General features: G+C 49.8%; 1 protein-coding gene across 1 annotated transcript in view; it reads right to left on the bottom strand.

Annotated features, from left to right (window-relative positions):
• The window catches only part of CACFD1 (calcium channel flower domain containing 1), a 107,543-nt gene extending 102,188 nt beyond the window's left edge, over positions 1 to 5,355 (bottom strand). Inside the window, exon 1 of the mRNA XM_069609356.1 lies at positions 4,998 to 5,355. Within this exon, the coding sequence (XP_069465457.1) occupies positions 4,998 to 5,145 (148 nt within the window). The 5' untranslated portion in view covers positions 5,146 to 5,355. The remainder of the gene's footprint in view (positions 1 to 4,997) is intronic.
• Between the last annotated feature and the right edge of the window lie 9,261 nt (positions 5,356 to 14,616).

Genomic DNA, 14,616 nt, shown 5'->3' with positions numbered 1-14,616 from the left:
CTTACCCCAGCAGCAACAGCCTCAAATAAGGGAAACACACCGCCAAAAACCAACACAACCAGAACGAACTTCGAAAAGGGAAAAATCCTTATATCTCACACCATACCTCGCAACAACCCCAGAACCTGGACACCCCAACGACATCGAGACATCAAGACATGCAAAAAAACACCAGAGACAACCAGAAAAAAGACGGGAGCACCCATGAAGAGTCTGGGAAGACTCTGACCCGAACACCCCATACATCACAAGAACAGAAGTACACCATTAACACCCACGGCACACTAAACAAAATGACGAAGCACTAATAACCAACAACCCAACTGACCGATTCAAAGAAGAAGCCTTTGCTGATCTTCATCCAATCGGCATGAATAGGGAAGCACCGCTATTGAACAGCAAAGCTTTCAATCTAGCAGACCGCTTCAATGAAGATGCAGCCTTCGCTGAGCCTCATCCTCTTCCAATCCACGCCAATAAAGCTGCACTGCAACCAAACAACTGCAAACCAAAACAAGAAACCACTAATAAACAAAACCACACCAAAAAGATCCACTGCAATCTAATCAATGCACGGTCAATGTCCAAACATGCCACCGAAATATACGATCTGCTCTGCGATGGAGGGATCGACATCCTATGTAACAGAAACATAGCTAGACGACAACTACAAGATCACCCTCAACAACTGCCTGCCTGAAAACTTCAAAACGCGTCCAAGCAAACAGAACAACTAAAAGAGAAGGGGGGGTGGGAGGGACTGACAATCATCCACAAGGAACACCTGGATATCAAACTGGAAGACCCACTAAACATTGATAAATGTGAATCCCTAGTCATACCTTTATCAGTAAGCCTCAAAACAAACCTGAAATTCATACTGATATACAGACCACCAACCTACGATGTAACCTTCATAGACGCCTTCACAGAAGCAATCACCATCCTAGCCATCAAACACAATCACCCAATTGTCCTTGGAGATTTCAACATCTGGTTCGAAGAAGAAACCACGACAACAAAAAAAATCTCTAACCAGCCAATTAGCAGCAATGAATCAACCCACTCGGCAGGGCATACACTTGACGCAATCTTCGCGAACAAACAACTCCTTACCACAGCACCGACCACATCATCCCCATCGTAATCAAAATGACCACTCCAGTAAATAGGCAACTAGACAAACCACCGAACACCATGAAAAGAAACTGGATAACCATCAAAAACTCCAATCTAATTGAAATGGAGCTCAGCAAACCACACCCAACATTTATGGAAGAAGCTGACCTGGACAAAAAGTAGCCCTGCTCCACTCCTGGATTATAACTATAGACAACATCGCCCAAGAAAAACCTTTAGCTACTTCTCATAAAAGAGCAATGGCAAAATGGTTGACCCCACTACTCAAATTCCTGCAACATAACCATGCATACAAAAAGGAAATACAAAAAGCAAAGAGGAAACACCATGACAGCCGAACCTTTGAAGTACCAAACACCCAAAAAGAACTTTTCCAAATCATAAAGGAAATAAAAAATCCAGCGGGCTGCAACAACACACCAACTCCCTCTACGAAACTATGCAAGGACTTTGCAGACCACTTAAAAAAAAAAAAAAAATTCTAAAACACCAGCATCTAATGAACCATACAAAGCAGACCATCAGATCATACTACGATCCTCACCTACACTCAGGAGGAACATCCAAACTAAAACTACAAAGCTTTCCCGAAATATCAGTGGAGACTTTCGTCAAAGTGGTGAATCAAAGCAATAACTCAGGGTCTCCTGAGGACCGCTGCCCCCCGGACATATACAGATTCTTAAACAAGGAACTTCCATGGAATATCACAGGAACGTCCCCAACCTTTCAACCGCAACTGGGAAAGTGCTACAAGCCTTCAAATCAGCATGCATCAGGCCGCTTCTCAAAGATACAGCGGGAACCGTAGAGAACCTCCCCAACTAAAGACCCTTCTCCAACATCCCGTACACAGCCAAGCTGCTTGAAACGTACATATACAAAATGACCCAAGAATTCATAGAAGAGCACTACCTACTAGACCAGGTACAAGTTGGCTTCAGACCAATGAGAGGAACAGAATCAGCACTCCTCTCAATATGGGACGACCTAAAAATAAACGCAGACTCAGACAAAAGCAATGCTTTGATACTGCTAGACCTATCCCCAGCATTCGACACAGTTATATCACAACATCCTCATAACGAGATTAGAAGGACTCTGAATAACAGACACCAGACTACAGTGGATCAAATCCTTCCTAACAAACAGAACGGAAAGCGTATGGATGAAACCTTTCAAATCCAACCCGAGGGTTCCACTTGTGGAGTACCACAAGGATCATCCTTCTCCCTGCTATTATTCAACATCTACTTTTAACTACTAATCAAAATCACCAAACGTCACGGCCTCACCTGCTACAACTACGCTGACGATACACAAATAATCTTCAAAATACAAGACAGCCTAGAAATAAACTCAACGCTAGAAAACTGCCTCTGCGATGTATTCAACTGGATGAACTCTGCCTGCCTCAAAATCAACCCAGGCAAAACAGAAATAATGATCGTCACAGAAAACGGGAGGATAAAACCACTTCATCCCTTGGCCAAGGGAACTCAGGACAACCCCAGCACCTTTGCGGATAAAAACCTGGGGGTCCTGATGGACAATAATCTCACCCTAGACCAACAAGTAAATGCTCTACTCAAGAAATGCTTTCTTTCTTCTGTGAGCAGCAAAGAGGATCCTACCGTTCCCATCATTTGCCAACAAAACAACCACCATCATCATCGCTCTCGTCTTGTCCAGAGTAGACTATGCCAACAGCCTATACTTAGATATGCCTGAACGACTTCGAAAAAACACTACAACAGATACAAAATGCGCCAGCCAGACTACTTCTGAAACTACCCCAAAGAGAACACACCACATTGGCTACCAATTCCTGAGAGACAAACTGGGCCTACATCAACCAACAAGAACGCTCAGATCAAGCAATGACATCCGCCTGGAACCGTACCCCTACAATAAAAGAAAACTCAGGAGGATCTTCTTTCTCTCACTAGGCACCGTAAACCTGGAACGACCTTCCAAAGTACATACTTAACACAAGAAACCACCTACTATTAAGGAAACTACTAAAAACCTTGCTCTTCACGTCATAACTAGAAGACCGCCACAGGGACGGACACGCACACGCACACACACACAACTAAAACATTGACGAACGAAGAGACAGGTTCTGATCCACATCAAGCAATCAACTGGGAAAAGATTCTAAGGAAAATACTCCACGACATACCAAAAGACTAACCGAGAGACAGCCATAATAGGACCCAAAAGACCGAATACATAGCAAGACCAAGGCGGAAGCACCAGGATGACTCATCGATAGCACTTTGGCCCTACACCATAGCCATGCCCCAACAGACACTAGTCACGACAGATAACAAAATTAATAGGGAACTCCCAACCCTCAGCTCAGAACCAGATAGTGAGATACAGACATAACCATTCACATTATACAATGCTCATTAAGATACAGCGGGGAGCATGCTGCGCCATCACACACAAGCAACAACCAAATAATAGCTTTTAAGGAAGACGCGCCACAAAAAAACACGATAGTTACGATAGGAGGAAACTAACGACTGAATACATAGGCTGACCAAGGCGGAAGTACTAGGACGTCTCATCAACAGCACCCTGGCCGTGAACCATTCCAAGCACCAACAGACCAATGTCACAATAGATAACAAGAGAATAAGTAGCACCAAACTCAGTTCCCACACCAGAGGGAGAGAAACCAGACATACCTATCACACCATACAATGCTCACTAGGATACAGCTGGATCCGCTCTATCATACACTACAGGAAGATGGCCTATAAGGAATCAGCAACAATCCCACCCACAGGAATAGAGCTCAAAGACCCCACAAAGCACCCACAATCCCCAACCTTTCTCAAGTACTACTTACTTCTAATTCCCTATAGAGCTGTAAGGGACCTGCTCGCATAATTGCTCTGGCTAATGGTTGTAACCATGGTTGCGTGTCCATTGAATCACCTTGACCCCAACACATACACAACTACATATTCTGGGTGCATCTTAGCAATAAGAAATGCTAAGCACATTGATGTATATTAAAATGCTCCCAACCCTCCCCATCTACCTTTATTTCAAGGGGCCCTAGCATGCAATTAAAATAGTATGTCATTACTCTCCTCTATTGCTTAAGGGGCTCTAGCCTCAACAATATGAATATCGAATGGACACAAGTAGAACTGCTTGTGTTTAACGACCCTGTGAAAAGTCACATCATGCTATATAGCAACTACTCATGTCATTCACCAAAAGTTGCTCCAGCTCATCAAATATGCATTACTACAGCGCTGGTCATATGGGACAGATTTCCCCAGAACCAGCAAAACACGTCTCGCTAGAGATCTCGGGTATCTACGTGCACCTTTTATGGGTTTTTGCTTCTTCGATCTGATTTTATTGCCCCGACTGGGATTCGAGCTCATGTTGTTTGGAGAAAAGTCGGGAGACTTATCCACAAGGCCACTTGAACATCTCTAGTCAGGGACTCTGGGAATGTGCCCGTTAGGGACGCACGCTGCAGAACACGTCAACAAGAGCTTTGTAGGTTTAAAAGACGTGCACCTTTTATACTTTGGTTGCAACGGTGAAACGCTCACCATCCCCTAGGTAATTGTGCAGATATTAATGATTTAAGGGGAATGTTTATTTTTAGGGGGCTGAGAAACATGGCCTCACTCCCCTCCCCCACCCTGCTGGGATCCTGGGGGGTCTTTTGGCATGCAGGGTCCTTTGTATTTAGGGCTCTTTGTGCAGGAAGGGCTGCAGTGGTCCCAGGGAATGACCCAGGCAGCATCTCTCTCATCGCCTCTGAGGTGTGTGCGAGCTAGTGAGGGGGGGGCCCGCCCCCTCGGGTGTGAAATACTCACAGATGCCTCCTACCACCCCGGCCGTCCTGCAGAGCCAGCGGTACCACCAGGTCATGCCCTCGTCCTGCGGGCTGGAGGAGGCGGCTGCTGCGGGCTTGTGCGCGTCGGCCGCGGGCTCGGCGGGCGCTGTCTGCTGCGGGCTCATCATCCTGCCAGATGCTGTGTGGCAGCGCCCGGGTCGTGCGGCCGCTCTACCCCGCCACTCTCCACCCCCCACCCCGGTACACACGGGCGGCCCCGCCCTTTCTCTATTGACACCCGTAGCTGTCACTCCAGCCTACGTCATCGGCGCCGCCCGGCATTGTGGGCTTGGCGCGTGTCTGACGTAATGGACCGGCTGGCTGGCACATACCATAGCTCAAAACATTGGACGTAGCAAACATCCTACTGCGCATGTCGGGCCACGTGTACCGCGGCAGCCATCTTAGAGTCAGGCAAATCTACTCACAAATATGTTTTTTTTCTCAACCTGATGCCTTGATGTTGTTCAATGTTGTTATTTTCTAAACAGAGCTTTATTTTCTTTCAGAAATCTCTGATTCATAGATACTGTTAAGGGTTTGTATGCACATTGATGTAGCCTGGGTTGTAGGCATAGCTCTCAACTATTTGTGTTGCAAAGGCGGGTGAAATCACCCGATTTTGTTTTTGGCGGGTGAGACGCCCATTGAAATGAATGGGAGTGCTGGAGGCTTGGCGGGTGAGTCAGCCTTTTACAAGGCGGGTGACACCCGCCAAACGCGTGTGAGTTGAGAGCTATGGTTGTAGGCCCATACATGCCAACATTCTGTGACCAAAAATCTGTAGGAGTCCTAAAGTTTCAAAAATATTTAAAAAATCAGTATTCTTTGCCTCTAAATAGGTACACCGGTAGGACTGCTTAAAAAGCGGTATCCTACCACCTAAATCGGTAGGGTTGGCAAGTATGTAGCAGGTGCCGGAGAGAGGGGCGCTGCATTGTGCAGCTACGCTGAAGAAATAGCATATTGCACTTGCATGCGGGTGGAAGTGGCGAGACTCGCGCAGGGCGGGGCTGAAACGTGTGGTTTCCCCCCGCCTTCTGCCGCAAGCTCACACCTGCCAGAAATCATTAAGAGGAGTGCATACATGCCAACATTTGAACCCACCTGTGCAGGAGATTACGTCAGAAAAATCGGGAGCCAAGGATTTTCCCATAGGAATGCATTGGGCAAAGATTTATTTTAGGTGGGAGAACGTGAAAAATAGCATTATTTTTCATGGAAAAATCGGGAGTCTCCCACCTAAATCGGGAGGGTTGGCATGTATGGGAGTGGCTCGCCATTGCTTCAGCGGCTCGCCCCAGCATGTAGATGACTGGCCCGGGCAGCTGAGGTACAGTGAACCATGTGGCTGTTGATATCCAGAAGTGCTGGAGCAGATCTCACGGGCGCCTCTGATAGTCTGGGGAGGTTGCACTGGCGTACTGGTCTGCTAACTGCTGCCAGTAAGAACACACCATTATAAAAGCAGCAGCTTGGGCACATCCCCACTGAAGAACCTTCCTCAGATTCTGTGTACTTGCGCACCCTGCTACCATGGCTGAACAGCCTGCTAAATCCAGGCCAAAAAAAAATACATATACATTAAAAAAAAATAATAATCGGTATTTGTTGCCACTAAATCGGTAGGCGGTAGGACTGCTTAAAAAGCGCTATCCTACCGCCTAAATCGGTAGGGTTGGCAAGTATGTAGGCCCCCCCACCGATGCCGCTGCGTGAATAACTACTCAGACACAGGTCTGCTGCTGTCGTGTTCCAGGCGCGCTAGAACATGCGACGGCTCAACTTAGCCATCGCACCATCATGTGACCACATTTCATTGCTCTCTTTTTATAGGGAACAAACTGAACACAATACATCTCAGTTACAAACATAACTCCACAGTATCTAGCCCAACGTGGGCAATAAACATGGTACGGCCTAACATGGCTGTACCGTTAGATGAACAGTAAATTACCCTGAGTATCCTGCTATGTGTCAAGATAGTCCAGTCCCACTTACTCAGATATCACTAAATCCTCAAAAGGAGTGGGCCGCCTTCTGCTTTCCAGACAGGGGTACCTGCCACCTCCACCCTCTCCCATTGCCCGTTCACTTACCAGGACTGGGGCGTCAAGCTCTCGGTCGGGCCCTGGATCGTCATCACTCTCAAGGCTATGGGCATCAGTCCCCTCCCTTACCTCTCCAGATGACATACTACTCTTCCCCCGCCCTTTTGAAAAAACCTGAGTTGCGTGTCACTGTCCCACTGGCGTCTGCAGCTGTGTCCATGGACCCCTTCACTTGGACATCAATGGGGCATGGTTCATATGTGAGGGATAGCTTTCCTTCAGGATGTCTGTTCTTTACCAATACTGTGTACCCCACCACCAGGTCAGGTGGCTTTTAGTGTCTTCTCACGTTTTCCTTCTCATTGCGTATTCTCCTGTCCTTGAACACTCTCTCATCGTCGATTTCACCAGGGACTCGTCCTTCTACCTCAGTAATGAGACCTCAGGTACACCTTTGGAACAGCGCCTCAGCTAGTGCGACTCCCATTGCATTGTGCATGTGGATCTGTACACCCGAAAACATTGATACAGTGTTCTTTTAAGGCAGTTTCCTTGTCCTTGACCAATGCAGGAGATTTTGTTTAGAGTGCGCATAAAGTGCTCCGACCCGGCCTTGGCACGTGGATAGACCAGTGATATTTTCCAATGTACTATCCCGCACTCTCTTAAGAACTCTGCAAAGCATTCCCCTTGGAACAGGGGTCCTTTGTCCAAGCAGATTACCCGGGGAAAACCATGGGTCGAAAATATGTTCTCCATTACATGTGCCACCTGCTCAAACGACGTGGAATCTACCAGCTCCACCTCTGGGTATTTGGACCACTGGTCAAGCATGACTAGAAAATGTGACCCCCCCAGCCCGTGGATCCGAAATCTATGTGTACAGTGTCCCACGGTTTGTCACCATGGGACATGGACTCAACTTGTGGTTGTCTGTTGGAGGGCACTGCGGCCTGGCACCATACGCACCTGCTGATGAAGTCGTCCATGCTCTTTTCCGAATTGGGGAACCATACCTTCAGGCGCAATCTGGCTTTGGTCTTTGCTGAGCCTTGATGTCCACTGTGTGCCAGCTCAATTACCCTTGGTACGAGTGTCATCGGGATCACCATCCTACTTCCCCTCAGCAGGAGCCCCTCCTTGGTGGTAGAGAACTAATGGCATATCCTCCACAGCTGGTCCAACTCCAGTTGGGCCCCCTGGACCTTCCTGTGGTGATCAGACAGGCTGTTTTTTCAGTCACCACTCACCACGGCAGTCTTGACCAGGCCAAAACACTCATCACAATCGGAAGCCTCTAACACTTCCTGGACTGATAGTGACACTGGTTTGGCCGATTTGACCACTAACTGGATGTAGTACTCCACTGCTGTTTTTTCGGTGCTCTCTGTGTCTTCTTCCTCCCGGGGTGCCGTGAGAAGTAGTCCGCCAGGTTGTGTGACCCTGGTTTGTACACTAGCTTTACCCCATATTCCAACAATGCTAGCATCCACCGATCGATTCTTGGGGGTGGTTTTGATGAGGAGCCTGCCATGATGGGTAGCAGCGGCTTGTGGTCAGTGACTACTGTCACTGGCTTGCCCAGAATGTATATTCGGAAGTGGCAACACCCCCACAGGACTGCCAGGTCCTCCATCTCAATTTGGGAGCACCATTGTTCCGTGCTGGACAGGGCCTTACTCGCTTATACCACGGGTCTCACCTGCCCTTGCGAGTCACTCTGAGTCAGGACTGCTCCCAAAGCCACCATGATTTCTGACTCTTTCTGCAGATCGAAGAAGGCTACGGTTTCTTTTCCGGTCAGTAGTTTCTTAATGGCTTCAAACGCCTCTTGCTCCTTCAGGGTCCACCCCCATGCCTTGTCTTTCTTGGTGAGCACTTTTTCCTGTGAAGGTTAAGACACAGTTGCTGAATTCTCTCGAGTGTCTTTTCCAATCTTCCCATGTGCTCTGCCTCCGAAGTGACGATCACTAGTATGCTGTCACTTAAGTTCATAACGCTACCCAGCCCTGCTAAAGCTCCTCAAATCACATTTTGAAGCAACTCAGCTTCCGAGGACACCCCGAATCTGAGGCGCTTGTACTTGTATAGGCCTCTGTGTGTTGTAAATGCTGTGATATAGCGGCAGTCCGGGTGAAGTTCCAGCTGGTGGTAGTCTGCTCTTGGATCAAGCTTCGAGAACATGCAGGCTCCCTGTAGCTCCCCCAACCACATCATCCAATGTCGGAGTCAAGTGTCTCTCCTTCATGATGGCCAGTTTGGGGAGCCTCATATCTATGCAGATTGGCACTGACCCCGGCTGTTTTGGCTTCTGCGCCACCACTATGGGAGACACCCTTGGGGTCGGCCCTTCCACCTTCTCGATAATGTCTAGATTCACCAAGTTTTCAAGATCCTGATCCACCCGTCCTCTTAGGTGAAATGGTATCCAAGAGTGTTTGAGTGCTACCGGGTGGACCGACTCGTCGATGTGTAATTTGATGGGTTTGCCTCGCAGCTGCCCAACCCCTTCAAACACGGTCTTGAACTTCTCCAGGACAGCATTGATGTCTTCAACGTACACCCCATATGCGAAGTGCACAATCCCCAAGGCTTCAGCGGCGGCACAGTTTAACAGCCTGTCCTCACTGATGTCTGTGACAAAGAATTTCGCCTTGATCTGACATCCGTCATGTGTTACTTTGTTTGTAAAAGCGCCCTTCAACGGAATGGGTTGTGTGCCCCCGAATGTGAAGATCCTGGCCTTCGCCGTAGCTAGTGGTGGTGGGCCCGGATGAACTTCAAAGTGCTGGAAAGCCATCACGCACACTGATGCCCCCATATCCACTAGGACTGGTGTCTCTGCCGCTTGAATGGCCACCATGCACTTTGGCTGTCTCCTTTTTTTTTGTCTTCAACGAGCTCAAGATAAAGAATATCTCCTCCTCTTCCTCCTCTTCGTCCACAATGTTCCATTCTTCTAAGTCACCTCCTTGTTCCACCACTGCCATGTTCTGTTGACGTCTCGAGACTTTGATGCCTGTCCTGCTCGGGCCTCTCGGGATCTCCAACCCGAGTGGGGGCCTTGCACATTCTGGCAAAGTGTCTGGTTAACTTAGCTGGGCATTCACCTGAATGAGGGAGGTCATAGCCACACTTCAGACAGGGTGCAGGATTTTACCGTGTCTCTCTCCTGGGAGCCCACCGTTGCTTCATGGCTATGGCCCCTTGATGTTGGCTCACCGTACACACCTCCTCCAGCTTGAGAGACTGGATTGCCGCGTTCATTTTGGTGGCCCTCACCCCTGCCAGCTCATATGATCTGCCCATCTCTAGGATGCGAGCAAGCGTGAGTCCGGGTCCTCTCAGTACTTGGCGTCATAGTTTGCCAGAGGTACAGCACTGTATGAGCTGGTTGCGGACCATCACATCTTCATTCTCCCAAGCACATGTTGCTGCAAGGTGCTCGAGGCGTCCATAGAACTTGTCAAAGGACTCATCCTCCTTCTGCTTGGCAGCGCACATGACAAACCGCTCATAGTCTTGGTTCGCCAGTGGCACGAAATGCTCCCTTAGGAAGTCTATCACCGCTTGGTACGAGTTGTCCACTGGTGCAAGGGTTTTAAAGATTTTATGCACCTCCGATCCAGCCGAGTATGAGGGTGGACACTTTCGCGTCCTCATCCTTCTCCCCTGTGGCTCTAAAATACATGTCTAGTCTCTCAACCCAGAGGTTCCATTTCGGCCCCAGGTTTGATGGATTGTCTGACGAGTTGAACTCCAGCATGGGGGCCAGAGACCCTCGTTGGCAGGGGCGTCCTCTTGTACAAACTGCACCTCCTGCAGGTCCTTGACCATCCATCTGAGCATCACCCTCGTCCTCACTCATGGTTCCCTTCCTCCTTCAACTCCACACATGTCCAAGCACACAAGCACACAAGCACTTCCATAAACGTAGAGGCTGCAACTCCCATGTGCAAGAGCACACAAGCACCTCTGTGCAGGCAGAGGCCGCAACTCAGAACATCCCTGACACCACTCTGGGGCAGGATGCCTTTACTTTCATGCTCCAAACACCTCCTAAGCTCCTTTCACCGTCCTCACAGTCTTAGCTTGTCTGCCTCCTCACACCCACTCTTGAACCATGATCCTTCCCCTGACACTGATTGATGCCATGTGCATTCAAAAACATTGGGCCTTCTGCATGGTGTGTACACCACAGGGTGCTGCACATTGGGTTCCAAAGATTATCCCCTAGGCATCCCCTAGGCATACTTCATGTGGGAGCCGCTGCCACCGGGATGATCAAAATGGGGGTCAAATTCGTACCGTGAACTGCAGCAGGGAGGCACTGAGAGTATTGAAAGCCGCCACCCGCTGTTGCGGTGCGGAACGCATTGCTCTTTCACACCCAGGCGCCGTCCTCGTCGCCAATGTTAAGGGTTTGTATGCACACTCATGGAGCCCTGGGTGTAGGCCCCCCCGCCGTGAGTAACTATGCGGACACAGGTCTGCTGCCGTCGGGCTCTGGGCGCGCTCTGCTAGGCAGGCGCGGGAACGCCCCCTTTATTATAGAACGTGCGATGGCTCAATGTAGCCGTTGCACCATCATGTGACCATATTACAGATACCACTTCACTCACCATGCTGAAGTTGCTATGAGTACCCATTTTGAGTGAAGGCTATTACATACCTGCCTACATTTGAAAATCCAAAACCCTGAGATGTATGCCCCGCCCATAGCCACACAAGACTCTGCCCAATTGCACAAAGCTCTGCCCACATGCCTTGTCCACATTGTTATGGGGGCCGACTATTGGCATCAAGCCGGCCCCATTGGTGCTATGGACATCAGCACCTTGAAGGCCCAGTGCCTCGGGGGTTTACCGGGGGACACCCGGTCTACTGTGGGCGCAGGGTGGGCCATACCCATCTCCTGCAGACCCTGGCTACCATACTGGCAAGAGGGACCCACGGCACCCTGGCGTGCAGGTCCATGCTTACGTGGGGTGGGCCTGCATGCCTAAATGAGACGCGGACGCAGTCATTCCATTATGGTCTTATGTGGGTGCAGGGCAGGCCATACTCATATTGAGCGGCTGCTGCCGCATGGGAGCGAAGGTGGGTGTAACATCATTCACCCGCCAAGAGGAAGCGGGATCCATCGACGCAGGAAAAGGGGGAGAGGAAAATGCAGCATGCAATCCCCCCTGCTGGTGGATCCTCCCTGGCCACGGCCCTCTGAGAAGAGGGTGCTCGTGCGGCCAGGTTGGCCGTCTGCTGGCAACTCCTGGGGCATCCGCCGCCAAGTGATTTAGTTCCTTCCACTTGGGTTGAAGGTGAGCTGTCCACAGCTGGGGAAAGAAGCGCTGCCTCAGCCGCAACCGTAATGGAGGAGGTGAGTGCGCAACCAGACCCGCAAGCAATATGACCCACCAGCTTGTCATCCCACCAAAGCCCCCACCAAGACCCCGGGCCCAGCAGACGGCGGTAAAAGAATATGAGAGTGCTCCGGTGATGGAGCTAACAAGTGAGAGACCCTGCAGTGACAACATCATTCCCGGGCCCATCAGCGGTGCTGTAGTTGTGCTCCTGACAGGTCGGGGCAATGAAAAGAGAAAATAGATGGGAAGATCTCAGGCCTGATCGACGGTGAATGTCACCAAGTGCTCTTGTTTCTGAGCTGTGAAAGTGAAAGCCCCAGCAACATTCCAGGCCAGTTGTGAATCCTGAAGTCCTCCATGTCAGAGTGTGCATAATGAAATGCACAAAACCTATGAAGTTCCCGGGTCACCGGCGGTGAAGCACTGCAACAGAGCTCCATGCCAGAGCTGTATAAAATGCAATGCATGGCCCCCACAAGCCGCAGTGACAGCTAGCGGTTTGCCGCCAAACCCCCCAACGCAATCCCAGGCTTTTCGCGCTGACACATGGAGAGCTCTGTGTCGGAACTCAAAGGAGTGCCTGGCAACGTTCTATGGTGCCGGCGGCCCCCTCTCAGATCCTGGCCACTGAAAGGCAGACACAACTGCTGCCCATGAAAAGGAGAGAGTGACCTGCTAAAGAAGGGAAAAGAAAGTGCTCCATGCCGCAGAACATCAAGAAAAGTGCAGTGTCAGAGAGATCCTTGCAAGCATCGACTTTGGCAGCTGAAGTGAGCATCATTCTGAAAGGCAAGCGCTACTCTCCAAACCTGTTTGGAAGCCCAGTTATCCAGCGATACGTTTCTATTCACACATGCCAACGCTTGGTTGCTAGGCAGGCAAGTTTTACAGAAGCAGTATGATGGCAAAGTTACCTTCAGAAAGGATCCCCACATGCCACCGCTGGTGGAGTCCCTACCTGCCCAGCAAGCTGCCAATCCTGCCCTGCCAACATCAAAGGACTGATGGAGCCTGGACCTGGTGCAGCTTAGACACCCTGCTACCTGTGCCTCGCTGCCTGCCCCAACAGTTGTGGCCCCTGGTGCTCCCAGGTGCGGCTCTGCCGGTCTTTGAACGGTGCCATGAACTGCCCTTGACCTGTGGTAGTGACGACACTGAACGGACACTGAGGTGAAGTGAACTGGTCCCCTGCAGCCCTGCAAGTGCTCAAAGAGGACTCATTGGACATGTGTGTTGATGCTGTGAGCCTGCCTGGAAGTTATGTATGCTTAAAGTGGTCCCAGTTCAAATGGATACGAAGCTGTGCTCCCGCAGTTTGTAGGCATGCTCTATATGGTGCCAGCAGCTAACCATGGCATCATTCAGTGGTTGAAGTTCCACGTACCCCAGGTTAATAAAGGGTATTGTAAGTATTGTTCTGCAAAGGGGGGAATCAGTTTAGGTTTCAGTATCATTTGTTTTGTTTGTTATCAAAAAGGAGGAGTGTGGTGTGTGACCCTCCCAAGTGTATTGCCCTTTTAAGATGGGCTGTGTTATGTGTGGCCCTCCCAAGTGTATTGCCCTTTTAAGGTGGGCCATGACTCTGTCATGGCTCAAGCTAATAAACGGAGCATCTGCAGACACGCGCCTCAGACCGGCTGCAGACTCCATAAGGGAATGACTGAGTCTGTGTCTCATTAAGGCCTGCAGACCCACACTGTGTAAGCACAGGCCTGCAGGCCATAGTGCCATGGGGCCCTCTTACCAGGACGGTGTCCAGGGTCCGCAAGAGATGGGTATGGCCCACCCTGCCCCCACCTAAGACCGGGTGCTCCCTGGCAACCCCATGAGGAACTGGACCTCCAAGGTGCTGATGTCCATAGCACCAATGGGGCCTGCTGGATGCCATTAGCCGGCACCCACAACACACATGTCAAAAGGGTAAACTCAGTTGTTGTAGCTGCCATAGAAACACATATGCAGTATCAGAAAAACCTATTTCTATTACAATCTATGCACCACACCGCTGCCTCCCCTAAAGAAAGTTATTTGTCTATGTTGCACTAAATTTATTCTTCCATTTCCGTAAATCTAGATTCAGAACTGCACTAAATGAAACTGTACCCTCAAAAAATGCATTTACCATTTTTACAGTGCTCTTTTGCATTTGGAAACCTTACACTACTCCACACACACACACACACGC

This window comes from Ambystoma mexicanum, chromosome 8 (genome assembly GCF_040938575.1).
Source record: "Ambystoma mexicanum isolate Mex_15411 chromosome 8, UKY_AmexF1_1, whole genome shotgun sequence".
NCBI classification, from domain to species: domain Eukaryota; kingdom Metazoa; phylum Chordata; class Amphibia; order Caudata; family Ambystomatidae; genus Ambystoma; species Ambystoma mexicanum.
This window is presented reverse-complemented; position numbering and strand designations above follow the sequence as displayed.